Source organism: Canis lupus, chromosome 26 (genome assembly GCF_048164855.1).
Source record: "Canis lupus baileyi chromosome 26, mCanLup2.hap1, whole genome shotgun sequence".
NCBI classification, from domain to species: Eukaryota; Metazoa; Chordata; class Mammalia; order Carnivora; family Canidae; genus Canis; species Canis lupus.
Window position 1 is genome coordinate 37,856,451 of NC_132863.1, and position 12,933 is coordinate 37,869,383.

Genomic DNA, 12,933 nt, shown 5'->3' on the forward strand with positions numbered 1-12,933 from the left:
TGATGATAAGGTTGCTCCGATGTGCTTGCTCTCCCTTCACTGTCACGCTGTCACACGAGAGGATGCCTCGTTGTGTGTAGTCCTTTGTCCCCTGGGCTTTATCTGTAGGTCTCTTTTAAAGGGAGAAAAGTGAGAAACCATACTTGAGTTAACGACGGCAGAAGTAGGGCTGAGTGCTGGGCTTGGCAGTGCATAAAGGTTCCATTTCTTCTTTCCTGGGTCCAGTGTCTGGACTTCTGCATTCCTCAAAAGAGAATGTTCTCAGAGTCAAGATCAAATGGACTTGCTGCTTCTTTTTATCACGCTCCTCTCGGTGGCTAAAAGCCACATCTTATTTTACCTTGTATTGTAATTGGATCCTGGCTTGTGCTTTTTTTCCTGGAGTTGCTAGTTTGCTTTTTCATCCTGAGGGTCGCATGGTATCCCTTCAAGCTCTTCTCTGAGGTTCTCTTTTTACCGCACACTGCTCTTGGGGGCCAGGGTAACTTCCCAGATTGCTAGAGCTCCCTGGCAAACCTGCCACTTCCAGTGTTCCTGTTCCTTGGAAACAGAACGGGACATGAGCTTTTGGTTGAGAATCTGACAGGTCCACAATCCTGAATCATGGGAGGCAGAGGACGTTCCCAGGTCACACAGCTGGATGGAACTGTGATTCACCCCCAGGCAGCATAGCCTCCTGAGCACAGGGCTTCCCGAAAGTTAGAAACAAGTAATTAATAAGGGGATGATGGTGAGGTATTCTGTTCAACGTGACCTTTTGTTCCTTGGAGAAACCGGGTGGCCCAGATGTGTGACTGCAAGGCCAGACTTGCCCTTGGGGCCACCCTGGGCTATTCCTAGGGACTGCTCTTTTGTAGGGCAAAGGAGCTTCATGGGCCATTGAAAATGACTTACGGTAATGGTAATTTCTGGTGGATTCCCTAGAAGAGCTAAGAAGTCCTGGTTACAGCCCACTGCCCATGGACAGCTCCCCTTATCCACCCACCCTTCTGTGTGGTATGTGTTAAAGGCTGTTTTTAAAACGCTCACATGTGGCTGGAAAATGCAGTCATAAATTCTATGGAGTTACGTATTTCTGGGTTTCCTCCCTTCTCAGACGATGTGCGAGAAAAACGTAGCAACAGGGAAGCGTTGCCCATGTGAACAAAGAGCCGCAATAGGCAGACCAGTGCTAAAGGGAGACCATTTAATGGGACGTGGGAACAATTAGGAGAAAAGCAGCGTATTTACTGTGAACCATTAAGTTAGGGTCCCCCTTTCTGAGCCTAGTGGGGAGATGATTACTGCTCCCAGGTACCTGGGTTTCTGCAGCAAACATCAGCAGAGGAAGACCTCCTGATCTGTCTCCCAGGCGAGTCCACAGGGCAAAGGGAAGAAGTAGAGCCCAGCACCCACCAGGTCCTGCCACTCACAGAGCAGGCTTAGTGTCCTGGGAAGGCGGGACAGCCCCCTACCATTATGCACCCAAGTGGAGGGAGGAAGTCGCTACTGTGGCCTGCTGAGCATCCTGATCAGAGAGGCTGCAAGACCCTCCCAGGGAGGGACAGTGAACGAGGGGCACCCAAGGAGGGTGGGGGCAGTGAATGAGCTGAATGCCACGGGTTGCCCCAGCCATGTGAACACCTCGCCCTGGGCCCTGACTCTGCCACAAGACACTTGGCCAGTCCCCCCCCCCCCCCCCCCCCCCCCCGCCGCCAGTGTCCTAAACAGGCTGTGTAGGACATGCCCTTCATAACCAAGGCTAGACCCACTAGCACTAGCAAGTCTCCAGAGCCGGGGCAGGGCGTGTCCTGTTCAAAAGCAGCTTTTGTGGTGCTATAGGAAGAACGGGGGCTATAGGAAGAACGGCTGCCATTTACAGCTATTTTGTGTTAGGAAAAAACCACTACCAATGTCATTGCATAGAACAGTGATTCTCCGGGTACCACAGCATCACCTAGGACCTCGTTAGAAATTGACATTCTTTTTCTGAGTCCCAGACCTCCTACACTAGAAATTCTGGAATGGGACCCAGCAGCCTTTTACTAGCCCTCCACCTGATGCTCAGGGACTTAGGATAAAGCCAAGTAAAAGAGAATCAATCAAAAAGACACATGGACATGGTAAAAGCTGTGCACCCTGCTGGAAAGGGTCTGAAGCTTCATGGCCTCAAAAATAACATATTTAAAGATGTGAAATTAACCACTCTGGTTTTGCACAAAGGGAGAAAGAAAGGTAGGTCCTGCTGGGAGCTGCGGGCCTCAGTGGACCTCTTACAAAACTCATCCATTCCCTACAATTCCAGTTGAGACAGATGCAAATTCTTGCTCTCATGGAATCTGTCACTATACATTTTCTTGGGAGACTTCTAGGGGGCTGGGGCCTTGCCTACATCCCCGTGGGAAGATAGGACAGAATGAGCAAGATTAGGACTATTTCTAGCATTGAATCTGGCAAATTTCTCTGCATCAGCTACCCTGGGTGGTAGACCAGGAGCGGCCAGCTAGTGTCTGGCAGTAATAAGAACCACAGAAGGTATTTACAAATAACTTCTAGAACCGGGCAGTCCTGGTGGCGCAGTGGTTTAGCGCCGCCTGCAGCCTAGGGCGTGATCCTGGAGACCCCGGATCGAGTCCCACGTCAGGCTCTCTGCATGGAGCCTGCTTCTCCCACTGCCTGTGTCTCTGCCTCTCTCTCTGTGTGTGTGTGTGTGTGTGTGTGTGTCTCAATGAATAAAATAAATAAAATCTTAAAAAAAAAAAAACTACTAGAACCAGGTGCTCAGAGAAGCTATTGCCATGCATGGTCTTAACTGTGAAAGAAGTGATTTTCTAATTTACAAATCGAGAAACAGGCACAGAGGTGAAATAATTGGAAGTCTCAGCAAAGAGGGCCAGGGTGGATGCACTGGCCAGCAGCTGTCTAGTTCAGCACACAGCCCTGCCCTCTGAGAAGGCCCCTGCCCAGTTCCTCTGCCACATGCAAATGTCTGTCCACCTACACTAGGCACCCTGGTTCTTCATGGGGTGAGCGCTTCACAGCACAGAAGCCTCGTCTACTTGGACGTCTGCCCTTTGCCATGCTGCTCCCTCATGCAGGCCATTGGGAAAATGTTACCTGGCCAAGACAAGCAATGACAAAAGTTGTCAAACCATCTCAGAAAGAGTTGGGCCAGGTCTAGAGCCACTCAGACTTTGGGGCTTTAAGGGGATGGACTGTCGCCGACAAAATCTCCAGGCCCTAACTCCTCAGACTCAGCCACAAGCTAGCATGTCCCGCTCCCCCCCCCGCCGCCCACGTTAGGGGAGGTCTGCACCTTTCTGGTTTCCTTAGGTGGGGTCTGACTCACCCTTCAACTGTATTGACACTGTTCTTGTCCTTGGGTCCAACAAGCCAAGCAAACACGGATGTCACATTAGGGCCCAGAGAACTTTCAGGCACGTCCTCCCAAACCAGTGGGCACAGGCTTGGCATACAGGACACACCAGCCACAGTTCTCCAGCGGGTATTTGTGCAGAAGAGCAAAGGCCTACGAGGCTTGCTTCCAAACCCTAGAAAATCGCCAGCCATTTCTTGGGGCAGCCTTTTTGGCAGCCAGAGGAAAATACATGATTAAAAAGGCAGATACCGAACACGGTCTCAATGACCGGATTTGGATAGGTCCTCTAATTAGGTCTGCTCACTAATCTATCCACGCTCAGCACCATTAGAGGTCAGAGACCGACTCACTGCTGCTTCTGCTGCCACCTAAGAAGGAAGGATGTCCTGATGAGCTGAAGCGACCAGAGCCCTCAGGATACGGCGGGGCGGGCACTGGCCTATCAGACGCTGCCGGCTTCTGGCCCTGCTCAACTATGTAACCGCACCATTTCATGTGCACTGCACACGTATCGTGAAAAGAACCATGTGTGAAAGGGGATAGAAAAAATAAGATGGAGGGTTTTGGGGGAACTTTCAAATTTTCTAATTTACTTTTAAATTTAAAATCATCAAAAAAACCACTAAAGACTACATTGTCATTGTAGGCCTAGAGGGTTTGTCCGTCAAAGTAGGTTTTGAATTATTTTTGGGAACACTACAAAGGAAATAATATCCTTTTTTATTTGAAAGATCTTTTTAAAAAAAGATTTTATTTACTTATTCATGAGAGAGAGAGAGGGACTGGCAGAGACACAGGCAGAGGGAGAAGCAGGCTCCATGTCGGGAGCCCGACGCGGGACTTGATCCCGGGACTCCAGGACCACGCCCTGGGCCAAAGGCAAGCGCCAAACTGCTGAGCCACCCAGGGATCCCTATTTGAAAGATTTTTAAGTAATCTCTACACCCAACATGGCACTTGAACTCAAATCTGAGATCAAGAGTCACAATCTCTGCTGACTGAGCCAGCCAGGTACCCGCAAAGGAAATCTATTTTAAAAACTAAACTTGGGGGACACATGGGTGGCCCAGTGGGTTAAGTGGCCAACTCTTGATTTCGGCTCAGGTCACGATCTCAGTGTTGTGAGATCAAGCTCCGTGTTGGGCTCTGTGCTCAGCGGGAAGTCTGCTTGAAGATTCTCTCCCTATCTCTCTGCGTGTGTGCACTCTAAAATAAATCTTAAAAAAATTACACTTGGGCTATTAAGCACATCACATACTAAGCAAAGCAGTACAAATTTCCTAAATTGTATATAATTTTGCTAATAAAACATGGATTCTATTTAAATTACAAAGAAGTCTAATTATAATTAGAATAAGGTGCTTTCACATTTATGGGTTTTTATTTTTATTTTTTAAGATTTTATTTATTCATGAGAGACACAGAAATAGACAGAGACACAAGCAGAGGGAGAAGCAGGCTCCATGCAGGAAGCCCGACGCAGAACTCGATCCCGATCCCGGGTCTCCAGGATCACGCCCTGGGCCGAAGGCAGGTGCCAAAACACTGAGCCACCCGGGCTGCCCCATTTAATGGTTTTTTTAAAAAAAGATTTAATTGACACAGCGCATGCGCCCAAAGCAGGGAGAACAGCAGGGAGAGGGAGAAGCAGGCCCCCCCATGGAACAGGGAGCCTGACACATGGGGCTTGATCCCAGGATCACCACCTCAGCCGAAGGCAGACACCCAACCAAGCCACCCAGATGCCCTCACGTTCACTTTCAGGTGTATATTCTACGTATACACTGTATCCATCAAATACAGCAGTGCAAGTGTAGGGACAAGAAATTCCAAGAAAACACTGGTGCTGCTTTTATGCATCGAAACCTTTGCCCTCATCTCTCGAGTTAGCCATTGCCTCTTAGAAGCCTCCACATTTCTTTTAAAAACCTATTGAAGAAAATTGGGCTAATTTCTCCCCACCAATCCAGCAATGCTCAAGTACTTAGAAAATCTATTTATGGATTTGGAAATTTCAAGTAAATTTTTGTCTCTTTTTAAGGGCACACACCTTAAACCAGAGATGGTAGTGGCCGTGCCAGTCCCCCTAACAGACCCTGGGATCCAGGCCAAGGCGGCTGTCACTGGGCATTCACCCCGCAAAGCTACGCCTGTCTGGTCGGTGAACAGGGAAAGGAAACCTAGTGTCAGAAGTGACCTTTTTTCTAAGAGCTGTAGGTCACATTCCTGTGGCCCAAGAAGGCCTTTTAAAACCAATAAAACAGCCAGCTCTGGGGAAATTGTCTTTACTCATTAAAATCCCCCAAGGAGAAGAAGAACTTTACAGTCCTGCTATAACACCTGCGCACTCCCTGTGGGTGATCGGGGCCCAACCCTGTCTGTCCCAAGGACCACGAGAGCCTCTCCCCTCTGAGGATCCACAAATCCTAAGACCCACAGTAGTCTTGTGGCCTGACCTCTAGTACCTCTGATTACTTTAGACCTGCCTCTTAGGCACCTCCCTGTCTCCTTTCCTGCCTGCAGTCTGGAAACCAGGACTGCCACGTACTGTCCCTGGGGCAGAAGCACCTTGTTTTGGCTCTAAGGTTCTTGTAAGTCTGAGAGCACAAATGGGCAGAGAAGGGAGTGCAGACTCCCTTCCCGGGCAGCTCTGTCCAAGCCTGCCGAGGAGCCCTCTGCAGCAGAAGACGGCGGCAGGGGGTGAGAGCTTACAACCTAAGAACATCCAAGGACATCCTTCCAAAATAGCCAAAGAGTTTGTCACCCTTGGAAAACTGCCTTTCCAGGAAACCTGGAAATCCTTTTACACCATCCCCGATAATCGGGGAAACTTGCCCATTCTGGAGTTTTGGCAATCAGGACCAAACAGCCACCTAGAAGTTGCGAATTACTTCAAAAATGGGACCATTCTCTTCCTATCTTCCTTTTGCAGCATGGAGGTCGTGGGGGGGGGGGGGGAGTGTAAGGCAGGGAGCAGAGTGCGGGTGGAGGCGGGTGGAGGCGGCATGGCCGCGAGATGCGTGAGGACACTGAGCAGCAGTGGCAGGCAGTAGGTGGCTGCAAGGCTGGGGGGTTGGCTACAGTCTCGGTACTGGGGAAGATACTAAACACAGAGGAGGGCCGTGAGGAATCACTATCAGTGCAGGGCTTCTAGATGTATGTACACTGGATGAGTGTACACACATGGACACACGCACATGCACACCTAGACACAGACCTGTTTCATCTATTTCTGCTCAGAAGGCCTAGAAAACCCCCAGTAGCAGTGAGTGCTCTGAGGCCCGGATTTTGGTGGTTTCATTTGTTTTTTGATTTGTTTTGTTGAGTAATATTCTGTGCTCAGCTTGGGGCTTAAATTCACCACTCTAAACTCATCACATGCTCTTTGGACTGAGCCAGCCAGGCGCCCCCCAGACCCTGGTTTTAGATGCTGTCGTCATGAAAAGGGACCAGAGCTCCTTGGAGAAATGGCAGACTCCAGGACTGGGGAAGGGGACAGGTTTTTCCTTTCATGGCTTTTTATCCCTGCAATGCTGACGAACCCCCTTCCGACCATGTCATTCTGGCAGTCCAGCCCACAGGCCAGTTCATAAGAGCGAACCACCTTTATGAGCATCTTCCAAAAATACAAACCAGAAAGCTGCCAGGCCATTTCCCAGCGGCCTGGTTGCTGTGCCTCACCTGGACTCCTCTGGGTGTGAGAGCACCTGCAGGACGGGAGGAGACTAGCAGTTGGCAAGCGGGGGTGGGGGTGGGAGTGGTGGTCCTTTCCTCCTCTGGCTCATTTCTTTGGGTGACAGTGTCTGGTCCAGACAAGAGGCACCTCCCCTCACCCGGTGCCCACACGCCGCACTTTCACACCCTCACTCACATCTTCCCTCACCTTCTTTAGTTACTGCTCAAAAGGACCAAAAATTCATTAGTAGCTGTTTATTGATCAATGGTTTGATATAAAGTTATTTCAGATCTTCAGAATTTTGCCCAAACAGAAGTCACGAGCATTACAAAGTGTTTTTTTTTTTCCTTCTTAAAAAAAGGGTAAGAGGCAGGTTGGGAGGGAACCAACCTAGCAGTAGTGGCATTTGAGAATAAATTAACAAAAAAAAAAAAAATTTAGTATTACCATTTATTGGTGACAAACACTAAGTTTTACTTACATTCCATGGGGAGAAGAAATTCCAGCGTAAACAATGAATTGAAGCAGAACTTAACTTGCAAGGCTACGGTGCTTTTCATCTGGACCATATGCAGGACCTTACTGCACAGCTTCTGTGCACAGTAACACAACATCAAAAGCAACACAGTTTCAGAGATAAACACAGGTCATTCTTTTCAGCCCTACATGGAGATGTAATCAACAGTACAAAGCACTCAAGGAAAATCCATCTGCGGGTTTATATGTACTACATGGAGACCATATCCTGTAGTGTAGTGAAAGCTACGTGTCCTCAAGAGCCATATGTATATACACACAATTTTTTTAATAATCTTTAAAACAAAGATCAAAGTTCATTTGTTTAAGTCCTGTTGCATTAACAAAAATAAAATAGAAAAGGAACCAAATGATCATTAAAGTTTAAAATTCCTAAATCGTCCAATTTATACAACTGTGGGAGACTTCATCAAGGACTCTGAGAAGTCCAGGACTGTTTCAGGCAAACCAGAGGGCACGCTATTTGCAGCACTGAAATGGTCCTGGGTTAGTCCAATAAAGTCAAAATGTATAACCACATACACATGGATATGATCTTTGCTGATTAGATTACTGAGTCAGTCTCAGACAAGTTTCTAAACTGTGCTATGTAACTAGATACAATTGAGAAACTCTCAGATGAAAATTTATATAGTGTCATTTTCAATCAAAAGAAAATAATAAAACTAAGAATATGTATCTCTTTTGGGAGAGAAAGCAGTGGTGATGGTGTGGGTGCCACAGGAGGTGGGGGCCAGAGCACACTAGAATGGTTAGTTGGCGCTGAGTAGGAAGCATTTGATTTTCTCTGGTGCTTTCAGCTCTGGGACTGGTGTACGGCCCCTCTCCCCATCAGGGGTGTCCAGGGTTTGTCCCAAGGGTTTGAGTGAGCCAGTCTGAGAAAGGGTCGTGCTCTGTTTCCTGTTTCTTTCACACAGCCCCAACAGCAGCGACCACAGCCCAGCACCGAGGTGCATGGGGCCACTGGGCAGGCTCTGCTGTGCCCCCCTCCCCGGCAGCGGCCTGTGTGTGGGGACAAAACACAGCACCCTCGAGCGCAGCCCCAGCCGCCTCCTTGTGTTCCCGTCTTCGTCACCACTGCCGCCTCTGGTTCTTTACCCAGCACGTCTCTCAGCCCACTGGAGGTATCAGAAATTCCAAATTCTCAAAGCAGTTTCAGTATTTTCAGTATATATGTTGGGGTTTTACAACGGTTCGTGGCCAGAAAAGGTTCAGCACCTCCCACACCTTCAAGGAAGAAAAAAATGAAAATGATGCCAGTTTTGAAATATAAGAGAACTTAACCCATGTTAAAAGAAGAAATTAGTAGACACTGAAGTCCAATAGGCACCAGTTTATGATCACTGAGTTCAAGTTTTCTCAAGATGTACCACCAAGTGAAAAAAGCAATGAGGAGAATGCGTGTAGTATGTGATCTCCAGGAGAAAAGGAGTAACGTAAAGAAAGGACTGTATTTGGGACTCCTGGGTGGCTCAGTGGTTGAGCGTCTGCCTTTGGCCCAGGGCGTGATCCTGGAGACCTGGGATCGGGTCCCACATCGGGCTCCCTGTGTGGCGCCTGCTTCTCTCTGCCTGTGTCTCTGCCTCTCTGGGTGTGTGTGTGTCTCTCATGAATAAATAAATAAAATCTTAAAAAAAAAAAAAAAAAAAAAGGGCTGTATTTGCACAAAGAAACACATAGGAAAGACAGGAAAAAAACTAACACGTGATCTCTGGGCCGGGGCTGCATGAGGGGCAGAGCTGACCACTGGGCACCTCTGAAAATCACTGTGGGTCTGAACCCTGTGAATGTATTACCTATTCAAAATTTTAAAAAAACTAGAGCTCTGCCCACAACTAGGGAGACCTTTCAGGGATAGGGACAAAAGTGATGGAGGGGAGGGAGTGTCCCGCTACTGAGTTGAACAGTTTGAACTTAATGCAAATGAACAGAACAGCTCACTCACACAGACATTGGTCCATTTCCTGTTCTTGGCATCTCTGTACTCGGTTGGTCCAACTCAGACAGCAACTTTAAGATGTTCAGTGCAGCCTAGCAGGGACGAAAGAGAGAATCAGAGCACGACCCCCCACCCCAGGGCCACAGCACAAGACCCTGTTTGAACAGGGAGGCAAGGGACCACACAGGCAGTCCCACTAAACCACACTTTGTCTTAATGTTTCAACTTTTAATCTGAAATACAAATTACAAAATAAATTATCCATGTTTACCTCCCTGAATCACTACCTCTGTTAAATTTTATTATATCCTTTAGTATTTTTGACTTTGTGGCAGACTATGTAGTTTGAATCCTGCTTTAAAACAAAACCCTGTTGCTGCCCGAACTTGGGCCTGTGGTCTGCGTTCTGGAAGATGAATGGACATGGCTCATGGCAGAGCTCCAGGATCCAAGTCCCATCCCCCAGGTCAGCACTTCCTTCAGGGGAAGGAGTATCTAAAGCTGATGAATTCTGATGATGAGCAATCAATCCAACAAACTAAGGAAGAAATCTTCAAAAATATGAAATCTATAAAACCACCAAAGTCTACGGGAGACCCTTTATCCCATCTTCCCAAGGCCAGCAAGAGTCAGGGGCCAGGACCACTGGGTAACGTACCATGTCATGGCAGGACTCCACATCCTTTCCAATACCGTGGCTGATCAGAGGTGGCTGAGAGGAGCAATTGATAAGAGATACAAATTCGTTCTTGTTGTTTTTGGGGAAGTCTTTGTATTCAACCTGAGGGGAAAAGAAAGCTGAGGCCAAGAAGGGAAGTGGCAAATATGGCCGGGGCCCAGCAGACAGGGAGGGACACCTCTTTCCCCCGCTCTCAAGCTGACATGGCTCCACCAACTCCTGCTCTGTTGGCAAGACCCTGTCAGAGGGGCCTGCTGCTAGGGGCCCCAGCTTCTACAATCTTCCAAGAACCTTGATGTCTAACCAAAAAGCCTAGTCGGGGGTGGGCAGGTAGTGGGGGAGACTAAACACCTGGTCTGAAAGAAGCCGTATCTTTTACTAGGCAGAAAGGACCAGAATACTGAAACCATTCTCGCTATAACTACCATTAAGATTAGAAAATTTGTTATTATGGTCAGCCTGGATTTTTTTTTAATATTTATTACCAAAGACAAGCTTACTCTGTTACCATACAGGCTTGTCCAACTTTCCCTACCCTCCTCCACCCTCCCAGTGTGCCCTCCACCTCTTCCTCTATATATAAAGATCCCGATTTAATAAACTAGGTGCAAGACTCATTTTCTGAGAAAACCCCCAAAAAGATGACTGCACTGAGGTGCAGCTCAGGCCTGATAGTTACCTGGAATCCCTGGACTCTGGAAAGATAGTCCAGCTGCTCAGAGGGTCTTGTAAGAGGTCCATGGGGTACGTGGCCTGAAGAGATGTTATTCTTTAAAATGGTCTCGGCTGTGGGCGAGGTGCCCCCATACAACAATTCACGGGCTATCATGGCAGTTACCGTGGCCTTGGCAGGGTTCGGAGCAGCCCTGGTGAAATCTTTGGTGTGGTGTCCTTGACTGACTCCTACGGCCTGGGCCACCTCGGGCACCATGGGAAGAATCCCAGCGGGCAGCTGCTGATGACTCAGATAAGGCATCCTAAACTCATCCTCTTTATTGCCTAGGGAGGGATACACACACAGGTCAACAGGAGGCCACATGCGCTGCTGGGAAAGACCTCCTCCAACCCACTGGCCCTTCCTCAGAGCACACAACGACACGGGGAGGACGCAGAACTCAACACTGCTCGTTGTTCCAGGAACCACGCAAATCCCAGAATCACATTCAGATCAAGACAATATTAACAGTTTCACACTTACTAGTCCCATTTTCATCCCCAGAGCCAGGTTCAAAAAAGGTTACTTTTCTTCCATCCCCTGTTTTTTTTATTGGTGTCTTAAAAAAACAAAAAAAGAAAGTCCATGAGCATAAATCAAACTTTTGTGAAATTAGTTCCTACTCTCTCAAACTATACAAATTCCAACCTGCGTTAATCTGTGGTTTATAGCCTTCTGAAACATGGACAGGTAACTAGCAGAAAAGCCCTGCCCCCAGGCGGGACCACTGATTGGCTCGCACTGTCCCGGCAGCCTCCACGAGAGGGAGCTAACAATCACCCAGTATGCTCCTGCCCACACTGCCTGTCCTCCACGAGAGGGAGCTAACAATCACCCTGAGCCAGGTGTTGAAATCAGCTCTGTGCTCACAGAAAGACAAGGGAACATTTACCCAGAGAGAGCCAGAGATGCTAGACTGGTAGAGCCCAAGGTAGGAAAAGAGGCTTTTAGATGAAAGCTAAACAAGGATTCTTCTGGAACTAATAGCCAATTAAAAGGGAAGGTGACATTTCGAAAGATAACAGATGCAGGGAAAAAGATAAAAATGTTGTTAAACACGGGTCTTCTGAGAAGGTAAGGATGTTATGAATCCTCTAACAGATTTTGGGATAAAAATCCCCAAAACCGACTCCAGGATCTATGCCGATTCTCTGATGAGTGTCTGTGGTGGCCACAGCAGATGCCACGGCCCATGGCTGGCACAGCTGGCTCTGGAAGGGAATCCATCCTGGGACTTCTCAGTGGAAGAAACAAGCTCTGTCAAGGACATGCTTGAGGGTACTGAGGGTACTGCTTACCAATCTCGGCTTTTATCTAGTGTTCAATTCATAAAGAAAAAAAAAGCCCGAATCTCAACTACAGCCTTAGTTCCATAAATCACACTCTGTTGGTGTCCCAGGAAATCCAATGCTTGCTTCCCAGCTAGCAGAAGCCTAACACTGGTGGATCTTTCATGCAGGCCTCACTGTGAGAGGACAGAATCAGACACTTTCATCCCCAGCCCACTGGCCCATCACCCTATGGGTGGAGAGGAGCAAGTTGCCCTCCAGTGAAGCGTCCCCGACCACAGAGACATGGAAACAAGAACGACTTAACCCAGAGCCACACTCGGGAGCCGTGGACATGCAAGTTCCCTTCTGACCATATTACAATGCTCCGAATGGACAGGACGCTGCTCAGCAGGGCTGCTTTACTGCCAGGAGGATGAAGCCTTGCCCTGAAGCTCGGCCCCGGAGGCGCCAGAGTCCCCTAGGACGAAGCGAGGAGGTCATCTTGCAATTAGAGAGCAAGGACACAGAGCCCCGAGCAGTCACCTTCTCCTCTGATTTGAGGGCTGGTTTGGTGGGCTGAGCCTGTGGGACTTTGAAACCAAGGATCTCCAGCATGTTCTCGGCTGCGTTGCGTTTGGCCACCTTCTTATTGGTGCCTGCTCCTTCTGCGGTGTGGTTTCCCACCTTCACCTGCATGAGGACGAAGTCAGGACTCAGACCAGTGCTGACCCCTCCAGAGTGAAGACTGGTCAGGCATC

At 48.5% G+C, this 12,933-nt stretch overlaps 1 protein-coding gene across 8 annotated transcripts in view; it reads right to left on the bottom strand.

Moving 5' to 3' along the window:
* Positions 1-7,273: 7,273 nt before the first annotated feature.
* Positions 7,274-12,933, bottom strand: part of STAU1 (staufen double-stranded RNA binding protein 1) — a 43,776-nt gene continuing 38,116 nt past the window's right edge. For all 8 annotated transcript variants that reach the window (XM_072801392.1, XM_072801390.1, XM_072801388.1 and 5 more), the window contains 6 exons: positions 12,719-12,865; positions 11,388-11,463; positions 10,869-11,188; positions 10,169-10,291; positions 9,517-9,602; positions 7,274-8,798 (listed from right to left, as the gene is read on the bottom strand). In XM_072801392.1, coding sequence (XP_072657493.1) covers positions 8,783-8,798; positions 9,517-9,602; positions 10,169-10,291; positions 10,869-11,188; positions 11,388-11,463; positions 12,719-12,865 — 768 coding nt within the window. In that variant the 3' untranslated portion in view covers positions 7,274-8,782. The remainder of the gene's footprint in view (positions 8,799-9,516; positions 9,603-10,168; positions 10,292-10,868; positions 11,189-11,387; positions 11,464-12,718; positions 12,866-12,933) is intronic.